Source organism: Aythya fuligula, chromosome 1 (genome assembly GCF_009819795.1).
Source record: "Aythya fuligula isolate bAytFul2 chromosome 1, bAytFul2.pri, whole genome shotgun sequence".
NCBI classification, from domain to species: Eukaryota; Metazoa; Chordata; class Aves; order Anseriformes; family Anatidae; genus Aythya; species Aythya fuligula.
Window position 1 is genome coordinate 126,135,780 of NC_045559.1, and position 21,123 is coordinate 126,156,902.

The 21,123-nt window shown below is 36.4% G+C and overlaps 1 protein-coding gene across 1 annotated transcript in view; it reads left to right on the forward strand.

The window, feature by feature from the left end:
* The window catches only part of MAP3K15 (mitogen-activated protein kinase kinase kinase 15), an 83,530-nt gene that overhangs the window by 37,874 nt on the left and 24,533 nt on the right, over positions 1 to 21,123 (forward strand). Inside the window, exons 7-14 of the mRNA XM_032198229.1 lie at positions 1,932 to 2,100; positions 3,135 to 3,241; positions 13,992 to 14,162; positions 15,157 to 15,269; positions 16,261 to 16,420; positions 17,037 to 17,187; positions 17,607 to 17,714; positions 19,030 to 19,079. Of these exons, the coding sequence (XP_032054120.1) occupies positions 1,932 to 2,100; positions 3,135 to 3,241; positions 13,992 to 14,162; positions 15,157 to 15,269; positions 16,261 to 16,420; positions 17,037 to 17,187; positions 17,607 to 17,714; positions 19,030 to 19,079 (1,029 nt within the window). The remainder of the gene's footprint in view (positions 1 to 1,931; positions 2,101 to 3,134; positions 3,242 to 13,991; positions 14,163 to 15,156; positions 15,270 to 16,260; positions 16,421 to 17,036; positions 17,188 to 17,606; positions 17,715 to 19,029; positions 19,080 to 21,123) is intronic.

The following is a 21,123-nucleotide window of genomic DNA, read 5'->3' on the forward strand; positions in this document are numbered from 1 at the left end:
ATGGCCCAGCCCACGCTCACCTTGCCATTCTACCTTCATCCACACCCATTTCTGCTGTTCTCTGTGAAGGGGATATTGCTGGCCTGAGGAAACACAGGCTCCCTCCTTCTCCAACACAGTGCTAGAGGGAAGGCTACAGGTAGGCAACACAGGCCCACTTTGAGAAGAGGGACAAGAGGAGAGGCAGAAACTCACTGAAGCTGGCAGCATACAGGCAAGCTGCACTAGGCGATGCAGTACTCAGGAAATTAGTAGAACAACCAACTTAGTAGTTGGTCTTGGCAGTAATTAATTTTGTTACCATTTAGCATATCTGTCATTATGAAATGGTGCTCTGTGAACGAGCTATCCAAAGCTACCTGTGTATTTTGTCTGACATTTATGACCAAGGCTGTGAGTGATTTCTGTTTGATAATTGTGTTGAAAGCCCTGCAGTAAAGCCATTTTTTTTCCCTCTTCCATTTTCAGGCTAAAGTGCCTGAAAAATTTTCAGCCTAAAGTGCCTGAAAAAGGCTTTAGTACTGGTGCATAATTAGACACTATTGTGGTAGAGCTCTATAAAGAAGAAGAAGTAGCAAGATGACCCCATATTTCTTCCAAAAGCTTGAATAGAACTGAAAAGGTTAAGTGTTAAATCTTCCTCGAGAGTGAGACTTCCATTCCTAAGTCATTTGGATACTTTTAAAAAACATAATTTCAAAAAACACCATCTCCCTTTGGTTTGGTTAACAAAAGGACTAATTATCATTAGCCCGGGTGAAGGCAGTGCTGGATAGAAACTTGACGTAGGTAATATGTGGTAAATTAGGCCTAACTTCCACTTGACAGTAGAACAACTATTAAAAGCTTTCCAGTAGTATCTACTGTGACCTTGCTGCCTTGCATTATAAAAATCGTATGCATTCAATGTAAGACATAATATTTTGGAGCACTTAATCTTCTTTGCTACGTGTAGGGCTTAGTGTTTAGCAAAGTTGAATACTAGTGATGCTCACTTGTAAACAAAAAAGGCACCGTGGGCACTTGAGGATGTCAGGCACCATCTGCTGACTTTCCAGATATTGACTCTAAAAGCTGCTCTAGATAATGTTAGCTCTAAGTAGCCTGTCCAGGTAGTTTATAACTACCAGACTGATAACATAAATATAAATTTGTATTCTATAAAATATCTGGTGTTGCACTGTGCACTGACATAAGTATAAATAAAGTGTAAAACATCTACTGGGGGATTTAATGGTGTCATGTGTTATATTCATATTAATACATGTTATACATTATATTCATCAAACTACAATGAAATAAGCTTTTGGTATGTTGTCTTTGTTTTGGTTTCTTTTTTTTTTTTAAATTTTCTTTCCTCCTTTGGTTATAAAATCCCATATCTCCTCTTTACATCACAGTGGTCTCTTGTCTCTGTGTCACTTTATTATTCCAATTGCTGCCTTCTTAAGGATAGAGATACAAAGTGCCACATTTGTCATGGTCAGTAATGGGCCAAAATATGCCGCAGTTTTACTGTGGTAATAAAATTATCTCAAAATCCTGGTTATATATATATATATATATAGCCCCATAGGCTGAGGTAAAGCAAGGTAGAACGTGTGTAATGATTTAGCGAAAAATATCAACTTAGATGAAACATTTGAATTAAACTTCATTCTGAGGAAATGGTACTTTTAGTTAGAAATTATAGCTTTTATTAGAAATGCAACCACGTTTCATGGTTTCCCTCCTCTGCTCAGGGAAGTGGTAGAGTCCCATTTCTTGGACATATTGGACGTGGCACTAAGCGACATGGTTTAGTGATGGGACTTTGTAGGTCAGGTTGTTGGTTGGCCTTGATGGTCTTAAAGGTCTTTTCCAACTTATATGATTCTATGATTCATAAGCAATAACAGTCTTCTTCCCACATGTCTCTTTTATTTCTTTAGTGCCTATTATAAAGAAACACTGCTAAATGATATTAGAAAAGCTAGAGAGAAGTATCAAGGAGATGAACTTGCTAAGGAGCTGGCCAGAATTAAGCTTCGAATGGATAATACTGAAGTGCTGACTTCTGATATTGTGATAAACCTGCTTCTTTCTTACCGAGATATACAGGTATGTTTCTAAAGACTAAGAAATATGATTATACCATGGGACTTTGGGTCTTGTTGCATACTTCTTCATCTGTTAAACAGTGATTCAAAGCCGACACTGCATTTCTGCATTAACAGTTTGACTTGATTATTAGGCTACTTAAGGGGCCTTAGACTCTTGTTTTACCTATGAACAAGAGATAATGGTTAGGTGACTTTTAGAGGTCTCCTTGTTTGTTTTCTGTCATTTTTAATCTCCTTAAAAAAATACCAAAGCAAAATGTTTGCTCTTCTGTTTCCTTCCCTTCTTCCTCTGCCCCCAAGGTCAAATAAATTCAGAGACTAAGAAAAGACATTTGTTTTGACCACTGTTTTGGTTAGAGGTGCCCAAGTTGAGAATTCTCATTCAAAGAAATCTTAATTTATTTTTTAAATGTAAGTGCACCTTTTCTTGATTTTGTTTTTAAATAAGTTCTGCTTTTGCTAAAACACAGCTAGTCTGTGTATTTGATATCACTTTTAAAATATACTTCAAACCATTAAGCAGAAATGTTTTCTATCTATCTTAGAAGCTAAGTTGGATATTTGGTAAGTATAAATAAGTCATGAGAGCTGTGTGTTGCCCTTTGTTACCCAACTTTCCATTCTGAGGCATGTATTTTCATGCAGCCCTTTATCCAACTTCATTTTGATCATCTCTGGTGAGCATTTTCTTTCTTTTGAAAGGTCTCCTTTGACAAATACAATCATCTTCAAATGCATATTGAACAAACAGATGAAGTAGTGTGAGGCCATCTATGATCTCAGTAAACTGGCCTCTTCAGCAATGTATATGTGCCATTGAATAGAAGAAACAAGGGCTGACGTGGATAGCAAAGTCCCTGTTTATTTTTTACACAGTTTGTAGCTGTAACGGACTTAGGAACAGTCCACCTGAGATATTCTCTAGTCACGATGTGTTAGTGTAGTGATGCTTTCCTCTGATGGAGGTATTCTTCGGCTTCTTTTTTTCTTTCATTTTTATGTATTTATTTTATTTATTTGAATTCCTGCTAGGACTATGATGCTATGGTGAAGCTGGTAGAAACACTTGAAATGCTTCCTACCTGTGATCTGGCTGATCAACACAACATTAAATTTCATTATGCTTTTGCACTGAATCGGTAAGGATAATTTTTTGAGGATGTTTCATTATATTGCTGTTGTTCCACAAGTTTATATTTAAATGTATAGTTCAGACAATAACATCTGTTCCAAAGGCCACCAGAGTAATAGTGAAAAACTCCACTGATACCAGCGGGCTCTTGGCCAGGCTGAGATTGTTTATTCTGAGTCACTGATTATTCTGAACATCTTGAAAAGTTTAGCATAATAGAGTTATTGGTGAGTTATCAGAGCCATAGGTAGCAAGTAGTGCTTGGTCTGTGAATACATGTTCATGATGCAGCTTCCTTGAAAGGTTGAAAGGCAATCTGGAACTCCAGGCTCTTTGCTGATTTAGCTCTCCTAGATTAAGAAGCACAACGATATATTATTGAACTCTTCTAGATAGCTACAGCTTTCTGTAGTGCCTATGTATGATATTTGCTTCATTTCTAATCAATTTGTATGAAGATTGTATCGGAAAGTAGATATTATACAAATGAGATTAGATGTAATAATGAAAGTAACTGCTTAGATGCAGTTTGCATGTTGTTAAAAGTTGTGACCTGCAATCAAACTTAAAGAAAAGGGAAAAATAAAAAAGGCCACATCAGGATGGGATTAAAACACCAGAGGGATTAAGAATTTAGTTACAGAACTAGGAAAACAGTTGTTGATGGGGAATCCCCAACAGATTTTTTTTTTTCTTGTGGCATTTTTTTAAGAAGTTGGAATAAGTCTGCCATTTACCATTACTGCCATAATACCATTTGCCAGTTTCATCAAACTAAGGAGTAAATACAGAAACATTGCTCAGAAAAATACCAGATATTGCTTCTTCATTTACATGCCAAGAAACAGTCTTCATACAGCATTTTATATTATGTGTTCACTACAAAAAGAAGCTCATTTGCATGAAGCCATATGCAAGGTTATACAAATGAACAAAGAATGCAGTACAAATGAACTACAGAATGCCAGTTGAAAAGTTCATAGAAGGAAGTGATTTTTGAAAAGGATTTGGTGGTTTGTTAACAGGCTGAGTGATGCACTAGCAAAGTCTTAAGTGATCCTTGAAGAATGCAGTAGTAATACAGAGCATTTAGAGCATACAGCATAGGTGGGACTGATGCTGTGCGTAATTCTAATGTCTGTGCTTTTATGACAACTAGCTATAGAGATTTCTTTGAAGGCTGGAGTAAAACCTACTTAAAATGCTTTTGTATATAAAAAGAAAAAGAAAACAGTTCTGAAATGTGAATTGATTACAATGGGAAGTATGTCTGTGATATGAAATTCATCAGATACCTGACAATGCCCAAATTTCTCAAAGAAAAGAATAACTTGACCCATGTTTGGAACCTTAACCCAAACTTGAATGATGGCAAAGCCTTTTTAATAAGAAGAAGGACAAATTATTAATATTTAGTTCTTGACATCAAATATATGAGAATAATTCTTACATATAACTCAAGTTACATAGTTGGTTTTTTTGTTTGTTTGTTTTTTTGATGTGTTTGTGTGTGTGTGTTGTTGTTTGTTTTAAGACTGGAAGCAAACACTGGTTGTCTTGATTCTCCTCCACTCCTGGTATCGTCTACTATTAGATTTTAGCTGATTAACTTTTACTGAGTCTGTTAACTTCTATTCCTGAAGTATATCTTTCAGAAAATTTAGATCTGAATACATGAAGATGGAATTTTGCAGCTTGCTCTGGTATTTATCACATCTAGTGAAAGATACTTTTTTCATTTGGTTGCCTAAAAATAAGAGAAAATGGATTTTTGGTATAAAATTTTTATGTACAATATAAGACAGTATTTTAAAGTAGGAACCAGTGTTTTGCTGCTTCTTATGATGATATACACTTTAAACCATGTTGCAATTTGCTTCCTGTATGTACAGTTATCATTTTATGGTATGATTTTCCACCTTTTTCCCTCCAATCCCTAAAAACTGCAGGCTTGATCTCTGAAAGCTTCTGAAATTCACGTTGCCTTAAGATATCATGCTGCTTTCCTGAAGTGGTTTCAACAAAAAGGATTTGGCCCTATCTTTGTTTTTATTTATTTATTTATTTATTTTTAAATATTCCAACTTTTCATTATTTTGGGAATATGACTCAAGATGTTGGGGTCAGGATCATGCCTTGTCCTTAGGAAAATATCCTGGTTTGATCAGACTACAGTTTTTAAAACTTTATCACTTACACGTGCATAATAAAACTGGCACATTCCCTTGTCCTCTTTGTCTTCAAATTCTTTGTATATTGAGCAGCACATGACCCTCAGGCCATTACATCTTCTGTGTTGTTTCAGCATTGCCAATAGAGCTCTTGTAAGACAAGACAAAATGGATTTGCTCACACACCTGCTTTCCCCATCGGCAGATTTCATTAAATTCATCATTAGCCTGAACCAGCACGACTCCACTTCTGTTACGGGAACAATTTAAACATTGATATAGAACTTTTTTTCAGAAATGAATGACCAGTTTTCCACTAGTAAGACTGCATAATTTCCCTTCTACGGAAGTTTTTGCCTTCTCAGAACAAAGTGCAGGACCAAAGGCCAGAGTTTAGGACTTGAACATTTTCAGAACAACTCTACTTAAGCTAAAAATGTCCCCGTGGGTATTGGTTTTAGCATCATCTTTGGGATTTTTGGACCAATTTTTTTTTTTTTTTTTTTTTTTTTTTTTTTTTTAAGTATAATTTTAATGAAGTTTTATTAGAATCTGTTTATAAAAATACAGAACAATGTGTTCATTTAAGATTCTATTAATGTTAGTGTACAGATCGGTCTAGATGTTGCTTAGTATCACTAATTGAGCGCACCAGAGACAAAATACATCAAAAGCAAAACAATTAGTAGTTGCAAGAATATCAGAGCCTGCTGAAGTTAATGTTTGCTTAATTTTATTATGAAAGCGTGCCGGAACTGCGATCACAAACAACAGAGAAAGTTGTTCATTTATTTCCTCTTGGCATCCGTAACTGAGTTCTGTTGGCAATTAATTGCACTCAGTGTTTTCAAGACAATGCTGTTCAAGTGCTGCAGAGAGCTAGCAATGTGGCAGATAAGGGGTAAGGGATCACTTCTGAGGGCCGTGGGCCCTTGCTGGTACATTCAGCGGGCACAAGCTCAATCTGAACCACGACTGTGTGCAGCTCTGGATATAAGTTAACAAGCCGTGTTTTAAGGGAAGGGACAGGGTATATGACTTCAGACTGGGCACCGTTCCAGCCGAGCTGCATGTCCTCTGGTTCAGAGACAGCCTGGGTCGGACCCAGCTTGGATCATGAGCGAAGCAAGCCTGGGCCTGCCTGCAGAGTACTCTGCAGGGCAATGCAGCACTTAGTATTACTGTGTATTAGAGAAGCAGACAGCTGCATGTATGTTTCTGGTACCCTGATTCACATAGCATGTTATTAAGCGCAGCCTCTCTTCCAGATCAATATCTTCCTCCCAAATTTCCAGCTCGGAGCATTGAGAGCACCTTAAATTTGTCATGTCTAATGATTAATAATAACCTTCAGGCTAGTAATGGACATTTGCGAGGATGGGATTGTACACGTTTCCAAGCCTTTTTTCAGGTCACCCTCCTGACTGTTTGTTTAGAAGCTCTAGGAAGCTTAAAGTTGTTGCTCTAAAGTGTTTTAAGCTAATTAATTTTGACTCCACACAGAAGTAGAGAGTGCTTTTGTCAATGCAGATGTGGGTTGGGATAAAACATTGTTCTTTTTGTCTCACAGCTAACATTTAGTTCTGACTGTATTGTACCTTAGGCATAGGATGGGGCACATCTTCAAGTTTAAGTTCATCTCGAATGTGCAACATGAGTATTTTCAATATTTGTATTCACAACTTTGGGATGATGTAAGACACTGTGTCACTGAGGGCTGTCTGCGGCTGTTTCAGATGTAGATGGCTCTTTGCTTCAGTCCATGAGTGTACCTTGCCTGGGAGGCAAGCATAATGTAAGTAGGTGAGTTGTGTGAGCTGCTGTGAAAGGCTGTTCTCATACTGCAAGATCCTTGAAAGCTAAGAAATTTCTGAATTGTTTCCATTTTAATTTTTCTGTTTTAAATTGGTGTCTAGTTGAAGGCTGTCTGATTTTTCCATTTAGAGCTTTGCCTGGTGCATGTAGCTGGAGGTCAACTGGTCAGTATTTCAATATTTTGTGATGTTCTGCTTATCAAGGATGTGCCTGTACTGTATAATAAATGCATTTTTATTATACATCACAGTTCTCCACCCCACACATGAAATATCATTAAGTTCCTTGTGGGTCCTTTCATACTTGTTGTTGCAATAGCTGAGTTATTCATCACCACATCATGCAGAAATAGAAGAGCATTACTTTACAGATGTGGAACTAACACAAAGATGCATGAAGTCCACTAAGTAAAGATTCTCAGCTTGGAGATATCTACAAGGAGATTTTTCTTTAAAAGAAAAAAGCATGATGGAAGCTTTCACCTTCATTTTGATGTTTTAGAAAATCTGAATGTGTGAATTCAGATTTTTCCTCCCCCCCGCCCCATTTTTTTTAACAAGTTTCTTCTCCAGGGAAATGAGCATGTAAATTGATTTGATTTAGTTTCTTATATTGCATGCATATATTTATGCCTTTTGTATTTCAATGTTTTAAAGTATCATGTGAATTGATCATAAGCAACAGTTAAATTTTTGCTTTTTTTTGGGGGGGGGGGGCAAGTGATGAAAAAAAAAAAACATGTAAAGGTATTTTTATTGCTGTTTTAATTATTTTTTTTAAAAAGCCTACTATTGTTTTCCACCATTCTTTCATAGAAAACAAGTACTGTGACAACACATTCTAAAGAAAAGTTATACAATACCTTCTATTTAATCATTTAAGAGTAAAATGAACCATTTCTTGTTCCGTACTTCATATTGCCTCAAATTATCTAAAAAGCATTGAGCAAGTCACGTGAGCAGAACAAGTCATGACCAAAGTCAATGGAATGGGAAAGCTTTGAAATCCACTTCTATGAATTTTACTTGTTTGTTTGTAATCAGGTTAGGAGAGTAATGAAAAAGGATGCTAGTTTGTTCTTCATAGTTTTATTTCTTGCTGCTGTAGCGTGTGTGTATATATATACATACAGTAGACGAAGTACAGATGTTTATAGCTAATTCAAATGCTAAGGTGGATGTCAACTGGATGTTTGCTTAGGATCTACTTCAGTAATTTAGCTCTGCATAGCAAAGTTTTTGCCGTATACTTAAGTTTGCATGAATACCTTTCAGTTGCCCTTATTTACCAAAACTGGAGTTACCAGATGTTATGCAGTTTCAAATTCTGAAAGCTTGCAAAGAGGCAAAGGTTATGTCAAATTTTGTTCAAAACAGAATATATTCTGGCTATTTTCACACCGGACCAGGCATGAAGCCAGAGCTGTGAAGACTTTGGTCTCTTTCCAAGGCAGTTCTGTCTTCACTTATTAAAGATGGGGGCATCTGCAGTTGCTGTTATTTAACTTGGCATGCTGTGTTTTAACAATACGCACACACAAAAAGCAATTACCAAGTGAAGGGATTAACAGAGTGCAAGTAGAAAATCACTAGTAATTGTGAGTAATACTAGCTATAGGAAATTATTCCCATTGAAATGCACTGGGTTATTTGAAATGTAATTCCGTTCTCTGATGACTAAGATTAGAAAAACCACATCATGGGGCTCTTCATTTTATGAAAGAGGCTTGCATTAAACATCTGAAGTGTACATGAGCAAAAAAAAATGCTATTTTTTCATTGTCATGGCTATCTGAAGACCTGCAAATTTAGTTCTAATCTCAAAGCTTAATTTGGGGTCTTGTTTCCTCGTTCACTTTTGTGAATAGCAAATGTTCTTAAATCAAATTGGTTCTGCAATCAAATTGCATCCTCAGTGAAATGTCTTAACTCACAAATTACTTATTATTACCTTTTAAAGTAAAGGTTATGTGCAATAACTCTAATAAAATTAGTTATTGCAATTCTCAAAAATTATGAATTTGTGGAATTATTTTTTGCTGTAGATTTCTATACGATTATTAGCAGTTCAGATCATCTGCTATATAGTCACTGTGACATCTATAACTGTGTCTTATTTTTGTGTAAGAAAACTCAAAATACACATTTTAATATAATTTGCATATTACTGTAAGCAAACTTGTTGTATAGGATAATAAATGCACACACTGTTGTCTATAAAGACCAGTTATTTTTTGAATGGTTGTGTTTATAGTAACATGAAGTTGTCTCATTTGCATTGTCTCTGCTATGTGACAGTGAGATCAGGTGTTTTAATGGCAATGCATGCTGTAAACTAGCTGCTTCAAGACTGAAATCACAATATAATCAAGATCCAGATATGAATGCAGTGGAAAAAAAAAAAAAAGTTACTGTTTTTGAATGTAATGCTGTGTGGGAAAGGTTTTCAGAAACGTGTTTGTTATGGTTTTGTTTGTTCTCCCGCACATTGCTCTTCAATAAATCTGCTTGCTTAAACCAATAAGAGAAGGTAAATCAATAAGGAAAAATGACGTATAAAGGAAACTAAAGCTGCATTCCATTGAACAAAATATTGTTCACTGATATAATGTCTTCTGTAGTGTATACTAGTCTCCAGCTAGACAGGTGGAAACAAGCCATACAGGAGAAGATGTGAACAAAAAGGTGAAGAAAAAAAAAAAAAAAAAGAAAAAAAGAAAAAAAGAGCATTCTATTACCTGGTACTTGCAATGCAAGCTAATTCTTCTCCTAGCAAAATCCTTGCTCTTCCTGTTAACTTAATTGGACAAAGACTTTGTTCACTGAGTGTAGTTCTGGCTCCTTTAAAGCTGGTAAAACCAGTCTATGAAACATGAACTAATTTTATTTTAGGGATATTTGAAGTAAGGACTCATTGTAATGACTACAATGGAGAGAGAATTTAGACAAGATAATGGATTTGAGGGAGATGAAAGAAATGTGAAGCTATAAAATGACAGATAAGGTGTAAAGAGAGTTTGCTTTGTGTCGAAAGGCAGCATTGTTCCAGGTAAAACACTGATGTCAATATGATTTTGAGATGATGTTTGCAAGTTAGGGGAGAGAAACAGCATTAGGGCGGCCATAATCTCTCAGGGTGTATTTCTTTCTAGCTTAGATTCGCATCTGACAGTGGTCAGTAGCAGCTATCTAGGGAAGCGTATAGAGACAGAAAATGTATAGTGATAAAATCTCCCCAGATACTCCTACCACATCCACCAATTTGTGGCTCAGTGACTTTGTGAGACAGCGGCAGTAAATTTTCTGTTTATCAAGTAAATTTGGGAAAGAAAAAAGAAGATAGATTTCTATAAAGATTCAGTTTTCTGCGAATTATGAATGATTGCTGCTTTCATAACCTTTCTCCATTAGTACAAAAGCAGAGAAAACTTGAACACACTAAAGCAACCCCCAACAAATCATTTTTGCGCTTCCAGCGGGAGAGGCCTAGAGAATCATGCAGCTGAGGAGTGGGGCCAGGACTGATTTCCAGAGGGAGTGTTTCTGGTGCTGTTAGCAGTTCATGAGTTTTTACCCTGAAACTTAGTGGCTCAGATACCTTAAATACCAATAGCTAAGAAAGATGCTGTGTGTGTGATATAAGGAGTGAGCATGAGCACATCCCTGGGCACCTTGGGCCGCAGCCTTCTCCAGGCCACATCCACCTGCTCCACCGGGGGCTCCTCCACCCATGGGGGGGCTGCAGCGTGGAGATCTGCTCCATGTGGGACCCATGGGCTGCAGGGGGACAGCCTGCTCCACCAGTGGCCTCTCCCTGCACAGGCTGCAGGGGAACTGCTGCTGCCCTCCTGGACTGCCTGGAGCACCTCCTGCCCTCCTGCACAACATTGCTTATTGGTTTGGCTTTGGACAGAGGCAGGTCCCTTTGGAGCGATCTGAAACTGGCCCTTATCTATCATGGGGCAGCTGCTGGGCTCTTCTCACAGAGGCCACCCCTGCAGTCCCCTGCTAACTAAACCTTGCCATGTAAACTCAATACAAAGACTCAGCTCTTCAGAAAAATCTGTTGTTGGTAGATGGTCCTGCTCTGAGCAGGAGATTCTATTAGATGACCTTCAGAAGTCCTTTCCAACCTGCATTTGTGTGATTCACTCTGCTATAGTTCTACGTGGGGATTGAGGAGGCCAGGGAAGCTCATCTAATGGATATTGGGCAAATAAAATAGATGCTAGTGCTACAGCCTTGAGGACATATGGTAATCTCTTTTACTGCATCGATAGCATTACAGGCATGTTTTCAAGACACATTAAAGCAAATTATAAACTGTCAAACATGCAGATACTAAAGTGTGAGGTATGAAATAAGAGGTGAAAATTTGTCTTGGCCAGGCATGTAACTATGTTATAAAACAGTCTATTTTCACGTTGACACATAGAAGTTGCTTGTAGCCTAAAATATGTGGTATTTTATTTTAATTTTGTTTAACTGTATTTTATTTTTTCTTTGTTAGTCCTCTCTTTTGGGGATTGCTTTAGAGGTTTACAACTGTTCCTAAATTTGTAGATTTTTGTAATTGGGTTTATAATGCCCAAGAGTCATCAACATGCTGCAATGAAAAATACAATTTATACAAGAGTGTCTGAACTGATTTTTGTTTAATAATATCCTGTCTTAGATTAGTGTATACTTGTTTAAAATAAATGAAATTTAGCACTGAACAATATATTTTTAATGAAGATTTGCTTTTTACCTTATATGAACCAAATAAATCACAGCATTCCCTACTATGAGAAAAAAGGCTTTAATTTTGAGGTTTCTAATACACTGTTTCTTTATGTCTTGGTCTCGTGAAATGCTCCTCATACTTTTTTTCAGTGTGTACAGGTTGTCAAAGGTATATCATCCTCTGATGTGCAAAAGAGTTAATCTGTTCCCTGTCTTATTTTAAGCAGTCTTGCTTTATGCATTGTGTTTTTTTTTTTTTTTTTTTTTTTTTCTCTAAAATTGTTTCAACCAATACAAAACACATCTTAATTTCGTTAATTTAAACTGATTTCGCACAGGACAGAGTTGAGTCCATTTGTCTTGTCTCAGAAGCAGTCATTTTTTTCACATGAAAGTGCTGTAAGTTAGGTACTCATGCATTTATTGCTTTTTCAGCAAAAGCTTGAGCACATAACAAATTCTGTGATTGTTATGCACGTGGTTATTGGGAGCTGTTGGACTTATATTTTAGGGTCCAGTTTTGTTCTAAGCTTTGTTTCCCCGGTTTTCTCTTTGTTCATCTTAACAACGATACCTGGCTCAGAGACTCTGGTTAGTTCAGAAAAGGTTTGTATGAAGCTTGCGACCAGTGCCATGGATTTTACCCCCACACTTCTAAATTTCATTTCATTTCCTGTAAAACTAAAAGAAGATACCAAATTTCTCCTTGCGTGTTCATTAGAGAAGACCAGTATTAGTTTCAGAACAACAGTCGATCTGAAGAAAATAATGCTCCAAAAATATGCAAGACCTTGCTGTGAAAGTTTACTCTACGCCTCTGACACTAATGGCAGGATAAAGCCTGCACAGGTAGCTACAAATCTCTTTAATCTTATTAAATGTTCTCCATCACCTAACGTGCACAGCAGCCTGTTCTTATTGTTGTTGTTTTCCTGCAGATGTGTGGTTATTGGTTTTGTTGCATCAGCTGGTTACCTAAGAAACTGAGCCATTTTACAGAACGTATTAATCCTTTCAGGGTCTGCAAATACTAGATTCACCAGAAACTGTTATCTCCTACTGATACTGCTGACAAAGTAATCATAGTACTTGTAAGCCTGTTCCTGGATACCTAGGTAGGGATCAGGAAATTGTAAACTGCTCTGAAAGGGGGTTGGTAAATATTTTAAATCTATTGAGTGATTAAAAAATGTCTTGGAGAGGCTATTAAGCTCTGAAGCTGTGTTTGCTTTACACTTGCAAATAAACATTTTTGTTTGTTCTAAGTGACATTTTGCAGTAAAAAGTAAATTCTAAACTTACAAAACCAGCAGGGTAAAGTGAGGTAAAAATTCTTGTGTTCTGTTCAATAATAATAAGGAACTGAAAATATATTTAATCACTGTTTTTTTTCTTACTCATGAGATTGATATATATTTGACCACACACAAGCTTTATGACAACTGGGTTTTTTCCATTTTTTTCTCCAAACTGAAGAATTTTATTTAAGAAAAAAATACAAATACATTTTGCCCTTTTATTTTTCTTGTAGTTCTAAGTCCTCATATTAATCTCTACCACTCTTTTGTCTGAAGTGGAATTGACCTGGCTTCTCCTGTACTCGGTCAGTATTGTCAAATACTGATTCTGGATCCTCTGGATTCAAGAATACAAATCCCACTCACAGCTCAGTGAGCTATTAGCCAGACTTCTGCAAATCATCAGCATTTTCAGAAACAATCACTTAAACAAGCATTGTTTCTTACTGGAATATCAGCAGAGTCTGCCTACTTACACAGGGAAGAATCAAGTGAGATGACACTTTTTTTTCATAGAGGAATTCTGAGCTTAAATCAGTTCTTAGCTGAGCTAGAAGTCCCATGAAAAAATAATACATTTGTTTTTATTAACGAACCAACACTCATATATCAGTGTAAATAAAGTAAAATCTTTATATAGCAATGATGGATGTGCTTATAAGATACACGGGGATAATATTATTGTACTACCTTGCAGTTGCTGTTTCAGATCTGAACTCATTTATTTTATTCTTTGTATTTGATTTCAGAAGAAATAATGCGGGTGACAGGGAAAAGGCACTGCAAGTCATGCTTCAAGTCCTGCAGACATGTGATCACCCTGCTCCAGATATGTTTTGCTTATGTGGGAGGATCTACAAGGATATGTTTCTCGATTCTGACTGTAAAGATACCAATAGTCGAGATCATGCCATTGAATGGTAACTGAAAAAGAAATATATGTGTTTAAAAACTTCTTCAGACTTTTATGGTTATGAAAAGCAAAGCTGCATGAATTAGAAGTTCAAATGTTCTTTGTTTCCTTGTTTTTAATAGCCCAATTTGAGTAAATGATTTACTAAGCACCAGATATTTGGATACATTTCCTTGCTTCTCTTTGTAGACTATTATGAATATAGAGTGATACACCCACTTTTTTTGCAGAAAAAATAGACAATTAATCTGCTTCAAGGCCAAAATGAAGTGCAAGTGAGGTCATGGGACTTACACTGGTCCTCTGTGCAAGGATGATTTCCACCTTGGAGCTCTAGGAAATGCAAAGATCTACCTGTGTATAAGGAACAATATTGATGAACTACATTATGAATTTTCTTAAGACATGCTCTCACTATCATACTGTTTATGTATGTTTGTTTATATAATCATACAAGCTACTGCTGAGTACAAAAAAATGAGCAATGTGGGTTTGAATTGTAATTGTAAAAATATCTGTCTCTCTGTTTCTCTCATTTTTCCCCCAAATCACCTCAATGTGATTAGTGCAACGTGGATGGGTAGTAGAGAATTTACAGACTTCAGATCAATCTCTTGATGCTACATCACCTAGTGGCATGTATTCAGCCTTTGTCAGTTGTACCTCAGTTACCACTAATGAATACAAAGCTTTAAAACAAAGGGCTAGGAGCCTTTTTGTAAAACTTGAACTAACACTTCTATTGCTTTTCTCATGTGAATAGTATAATAAAATTATGTTCTATTGCATTTGAGAGTTTTGCAGTAACCAGTTTAAGTTTTATTTTCGCAAAATTACAGAAGATGGCAGGTCATAATACTAAGCAATTTTTTCTTTCTCACTTAAGACAAACTAGCCATAAAGTCTTTCCAGTAAATTAATAGCTTAAAAGAGATACCAAAACTTTGCAGTATTTCTGTTCTCTTGTGCAGTGAGATGTGAGCTCTGACTTTTCTCTGCAGGTATCGCAAAGGATTTGAACTCCAGTCAACTCTGTATTCTGGAATTAACCTTGCAGTTTTGCTACTTGTTGCAGGACAACAATTTGAAAGCTCAATGGAACTGAGAAAAATAGGTAGGCATCCAAATACACTGCAACAGACATATTTTCTGACCCTCTCTCTATGCAAAAAACAAAATGTTTATAGAAAATACAATGAAAAGGGCTCAAGGGTTGAGATATGGACAGGGAGATTACTCCACAATTATAATCATGGGCAGAACAGTCTCAACGTAGGGAGTTTAATGTAATTTATTACCTATTACTAAAAAGCAAGACCAGTGAGAAACTAAACGCAAACTACAAACACTTTCCCCTCCATCCATGGGGCTCTCCATGGGCCGCAGCCTCCTCCAGGCCACATCCACCTGCTCCACTGGGGACTCCTCCACCCATGGGGGGGCTGCAGCGTGGAGATCTGCTCCATGTGGGACCCATGGGCTGCAGGGGGACAGCCTGCTCCACCAGGGGCCTCTCCCTGCACAGGCTGCAGGGGAACTGCTGCTGCCTGCCTGGAGCACCTCCTGCCCTCCTGCTGCACTCACCTGGGGGGCTGCAGGGCTGCTTCTCACTCCTCACTCTCCCAGCTGCTGTTGTGCCATAGTATTATTTTTGCTTTTCGTTTTCTGAATTCTGCTCTCTCAGAGGCACAACCAACATCACTTATTGGTTCATCTCAGCAGAAGTATATCCCTTTTGGAGCTGGCTGAAACTGGCCCTTATCTGACATGGTGCAGCTGCTGGACTCTTTACAGAGGCCACCCCTGCAGAACTGCTGCTACCAAAACCTTGCCATGTAAACCCAATATAACAGCACAAGAGATATTTCAGCACCACGTGTGGTGGGAGTTCTGGCTATTTGAACCATATTGGGATTGTTATTTTCTGGTTTATCCTCTGTATTGAGCAATATTGAGTGGTGGACCCTTGTACCTCTTAATTTTTATCACTAATGCTGAATCACTAATCACTATTTTTATCACTATTGCTGAAGTCTTATTAGACTTTTGCTGATAGATTTCTCAGTATTTTATTGATAAAAAATGTTTCAATTTAAATTTTACAGGTGTACGACTAAACAGCTTACTGGGAAGAAAAGGAAGCCTAGAAAAAATGAACAATTACTGGGACGTGGGACAGTTCTTCAGTGTGAGCATGCTGGCTAACGATGTTAGTAAAGCAGTACAAGCAGCAGAGAAACTTTTTAAGCTGAAACCTCCAGTATGGTATGTAGTAGAAGGCTATAGTGCAAGTACCCAGCTCTGGGAAATACAAAGAGTAAAACCGTTTTGTAGACACTTGGATAACTTAACTGGATTTTTCCATCTCAGATTTTTTGTAACTCTGACTTCATACCCTGTTCTTTTATTCTGGGAAAGGAAGAAGGGAAATTGTAAGAAATTAACTATCATTATTGGCTTTAGATCCCATTCAAGTGTGTTTTATAGGAAAGAACTTAGAAATTAGTGATGGTTCCTTGTTAAACAGTTCTTTTCAGTTTAGATAGCTGTTGTTCTGTCCTCTGCCATCTTCTAGCTCATAATATCTTGTCTAACCACCATGTAACTACTCATGTAACTGTACCTTTTTGCAATAAGATATTGTTCATGAATGTCCAAATGAGTTTATGCCTCAAGTTCTAGACTAAAGTAGCTATTCTTCCAGAAATATGTACAAATCAGCAAAAACATTTCCATCATGGTAGCTTTTAGAGTACATTTAATTTTGCTTCGGATTACATTTGAAATTAATTTTTTTCATTGTGTAAGCCAGTTAAGTGTTCTTAGAATCTAGTCAAATTCTGTTTTCTCTCTGTTAACTCACTAATTCAATACATTCTAGGTACTTGAAATCATTAGTTCAGAATCTGATGTTAATTCAGCGTTTCAAGAAACTCACCATAGAACATTCTCCTAGACAAGAAAGATTGACTTTCTGGCTAGATATAATTTTTGAGGCAACGAAAGAAACAACTAATGGACTGAGATTTCCAGTAAGATGTTATGTCCAAACAAATTTTCTTTGTCTTATGTTTCTGGATAGGATATAACCAGAATTGGAAGACTCTAAACACAATAATTACATGCTTAACTGTCTGTTATTTCATTGCATGAACAAAACTCCTATATTCAGTTAATCTTTCATTTTTTAAAAACATTTAACCCAGCACCCTAAAATCATTCTAAGAAGTACTTCAAAGTCTCCTAACATAAATAATTATCATACTGTTTAGTTGTACACAGGAACACGATCTTTTCCTGCCCTGCCTTCTCTTTTTCTTTCCCCCTGGAAATTTTTTAGGCCTTACTTTGTGGTTATGCATTGTCTATACCAGAGCATTAGTTTTGTTTCTAAATATGCTGTCGTGTACTGGCTACTGTTTTATTAAGGAAAAATGTTCTCTCTCTCCAGGTTTTGGTGATAGAACCAACTAAAGTCTACCAGCCTGCATATGTTTCAATCAACAATGAAGCAGATGAAAGATCTCTTTCTTTGTGGCACGTCTCTCCCACTGAAATGGTAAAAACTACCAGCAGATGCATTTCATGTATTCTGATTCATTGTGATTAAGTCACTTTATTCACATTTAGATTTTTGGAGTGCTTTATAGTCATTTAAAGTCTGCTATGTTTCTGTGAAACACGTCTCAATTTCTTTCTTGTGTCAATGTGAAAATTGACTTTTCACAAGGAAAACAAAAGGGAAGTACTAGGATTAGAACTCAGGTGCTTTTGACCTGAGTCACTTGACTGTGACTCTTAGAAGTGCTTGGGTTATTTGTTTTTCTCATATTTCTCATTAGAATCATGTGTTTTTTATTGGAATGGAGCTCAAAGCTAGATAAAAAGTAAAGACCAGTACTGTGTAGATTTTTTAAAGACTCTTTTAGAATTTTTAAAGTTTCTACAGTTATAATATTAGAAACTAGAAAAAATTGGCAGCCTAGGACAAATAAATGTCAAGAGATTAAATATTTGGTGTCTTGGATTATTGGAGATTACAAGATTGGGAAAAGAGTATGAACAGTATAATCTCTTAAGAATTTGAAATAATTTCAGTTTCACCTTGGAAAGTATTTGACCACCCCTTAATGTCAGAACAATGTAGGTGGAGGACAGACTAAAAATGTAGAGAGACAAAGCGTGGAAGAGAGGCATATTAGAGCAACAGGCAATCATATAGTTACCAGGATCTGTGAATGTCTTTTCAAGAATAACATACTACTTACTGCTTTGAGTGAATGTAACGTGACGTAACTATGCTTTATGAAACAAATTCTTGATCGATATTTGGTGATGCTAAATATGATGCAGCTACTGGAGATTTAACTGGAGATTTATGGAGGGCTATCTTCCTAGGCATAAATTGTCCTTCCTTTTTTTTGCTCCATGCATGCTACCTGAGCCATACCTGTTGGCTCAATACCTTTTAGGAAGAAGTATGAAGTTTTCTTTCCCTCTGAGACTGGATAAGAGTAGTTCTTAGTCTGCTTTACATGAAAAAATTATGGTTTGAGTCAAAACATAATGTTTGGTAAATTTTACTTCAAGATTTGTTATTCAAATTTAATTTTTCATGAGGAAATTTTCCCTTTACTTTCATCCTGCACTGTTTGTATTCGTTTTTCTTCAAATAAGTGAAACAGCAACATATGGTCTTTCTCTGACCATCAGTCTCATGTGCAAGTTGAAGAAAAGAAAAAAGGAAAGAAGGAAGAAAGAATGGAAGAGATATGCTAGAAAAACTTTATTTTGCTCACCATGCTATGACTTTGTTTTCAATATTAAGTTTAAATAGTGTCTGTATTAATCTGATATAGCTTCATTCTTCACAGAAACAGATCCATGAATGGAATTTTACAGCTTCTTCCATAAGGGGAATAAGGTTGGTATGTCTGAAAACAGTTTTTTTTTTTTTTTTTTTTTTTTTTTTAATGTATGTTTTATGTTTTCCTTAAGTGGGAAATCTGAATTCTGCCTTAAATCTCTGCTTTGCAGAGATTACCTAGTATAAAAGTTTCTTCTGTCCAGCCTGGCTTGAAATGTCAATAGAGAAGGGTTTGCCTTTCCATGCATGGTCAGAGCTGTATGTTTCTCATAAGAATACTCGTCTAATTTGTGTCTCTGTAGTCTCTTGTAGAGTTCCTATTTTCAATTATGTAGTTGCTTTTTTAAACTTGAGCTAAGCTTTTATACATTTTCCAAAGTTGGGCTACTTTGCTGGCAGAAAAATTAGAGTGAATCAGGAGAGAAAACAAAATGAAACCTACCTGTACAGCCTGGCTGTGTCTATGGTGTTCTTGTTCTCTGTCCGTATTTTGCAGGCTGTAGCTTAGAACCAGAGTAACTTTAAGCACATGGAACATGAGATGGGCCTTTGCCTTCTGCTCGAGTTTGTGAGTCAGTGTGTTGGTGGGTCATTCCTTTCCAGGGACATAAATAGCTCTTGGCTTGGTCCACTTATGGAAGTGCATAAGCTTAAGTGCTTGAAAAACTTTATAACTGAAGTACAAGCATAAATTTACATACTTAATGAGTTCTGTAGTTCTCAAAGCAGAGTTTTTCTGGACCTCAGTTTTGACAATAAGCACCTAAATTTAAATATTTAAATTTAAATTTAAATAGGTCCCAAGTTTGTCTTCTGTGAACTTGAATATCATTCTTAAGCTAATTAGCTTAATGAAAGATATCTGAATATGGTGAGTGGTAATTGCTATGAAAGCCTTAATTGTGGATTTGGACATAGGTTCTATCATACCTTTGCTATTTGCGATGTTTTATTTTGCTACTGCAGTGCAGGGTGAGTGGATGCGGAGTTACCATTATTAAAGACTGTGGAGCTGACTGAGCATAAAGCAGCATAACATTTCTGGAACACATTAATCACCTTCAGGCAACACATCACACAAATTAATCATGTCTGAGAAAGATAACTACTAATTAAGGGGAGACAAGCAATTCATTTGCTTTGATTCTTAATCTCTCCTGGGGATTACAAAGTTTAAAGAAGCAATCCTTTTATATTTAGTGGATCTGAATGTTTGCTTTGTATATGACAGTTTACAATTGTAATAATTTTGAAATTGCATTTATTTTAGTGTAAAAAAGTTTGTGGTTTTGATTAACTTATACTCTGTCTAAACTCTGGTGTTGTATTTATGCTACCCAGTTCATCTTACATACTGCACATATAACACTGTTTATAATACAGTATTTAGTTACTGTCTTGTCTGTCCTGTATTTGCTCATGGAAGGATCATCTTGCTTTGCCACTTAGTTCTCAGGTCAGGTATGTGCTAATCTGCCTTGCTAGACTAGGAATTGCTATATCAGAACCAAGTTACAGAATGACATAGTGTATTTTCAAATATTTCTGAAAAAAAATCTTCTGGCAAAATTCTAATTTTTTTTGGAACAAGTCGTTGTAGCCCCAAACAATGCTACAGCAAATTGGTCTTACAACATTATGCACCTTTACTATGGTCTGTTGTCATGTATTTTAACTGGCTTAACACAGGCTAGGCAAGATATGAAAGAGTTTGATTAGTCAGATCAGGAAAGAATCAAATTATTATATTCATTTTATGCACAAAAATAATGACAGTACCTTGGCAATCATAACTTGGTATTTATGCAGAATGATACTGAAGTGTTTGGAATTATAAGAGGTTCATTCCTAGATTTATTTTCATATTGATATTATGTTTTATGGCCTCTTCACTTTTAGCTTCAATGCATTTAGATGGGCTAGATATAACACTGGAAAGACACAATATGCAATAAATAATCACTTCGTCTGAATTATTGCTACAGTTTGGAGTAAATATTGGTCATCCTGAAACTTGTTTCTTACCATTAAGGCCATAAGAATATATAATGTGAATGATCTGCTACACTGTATTTTGCAGTTCAGTCTTACTATAAGAGTA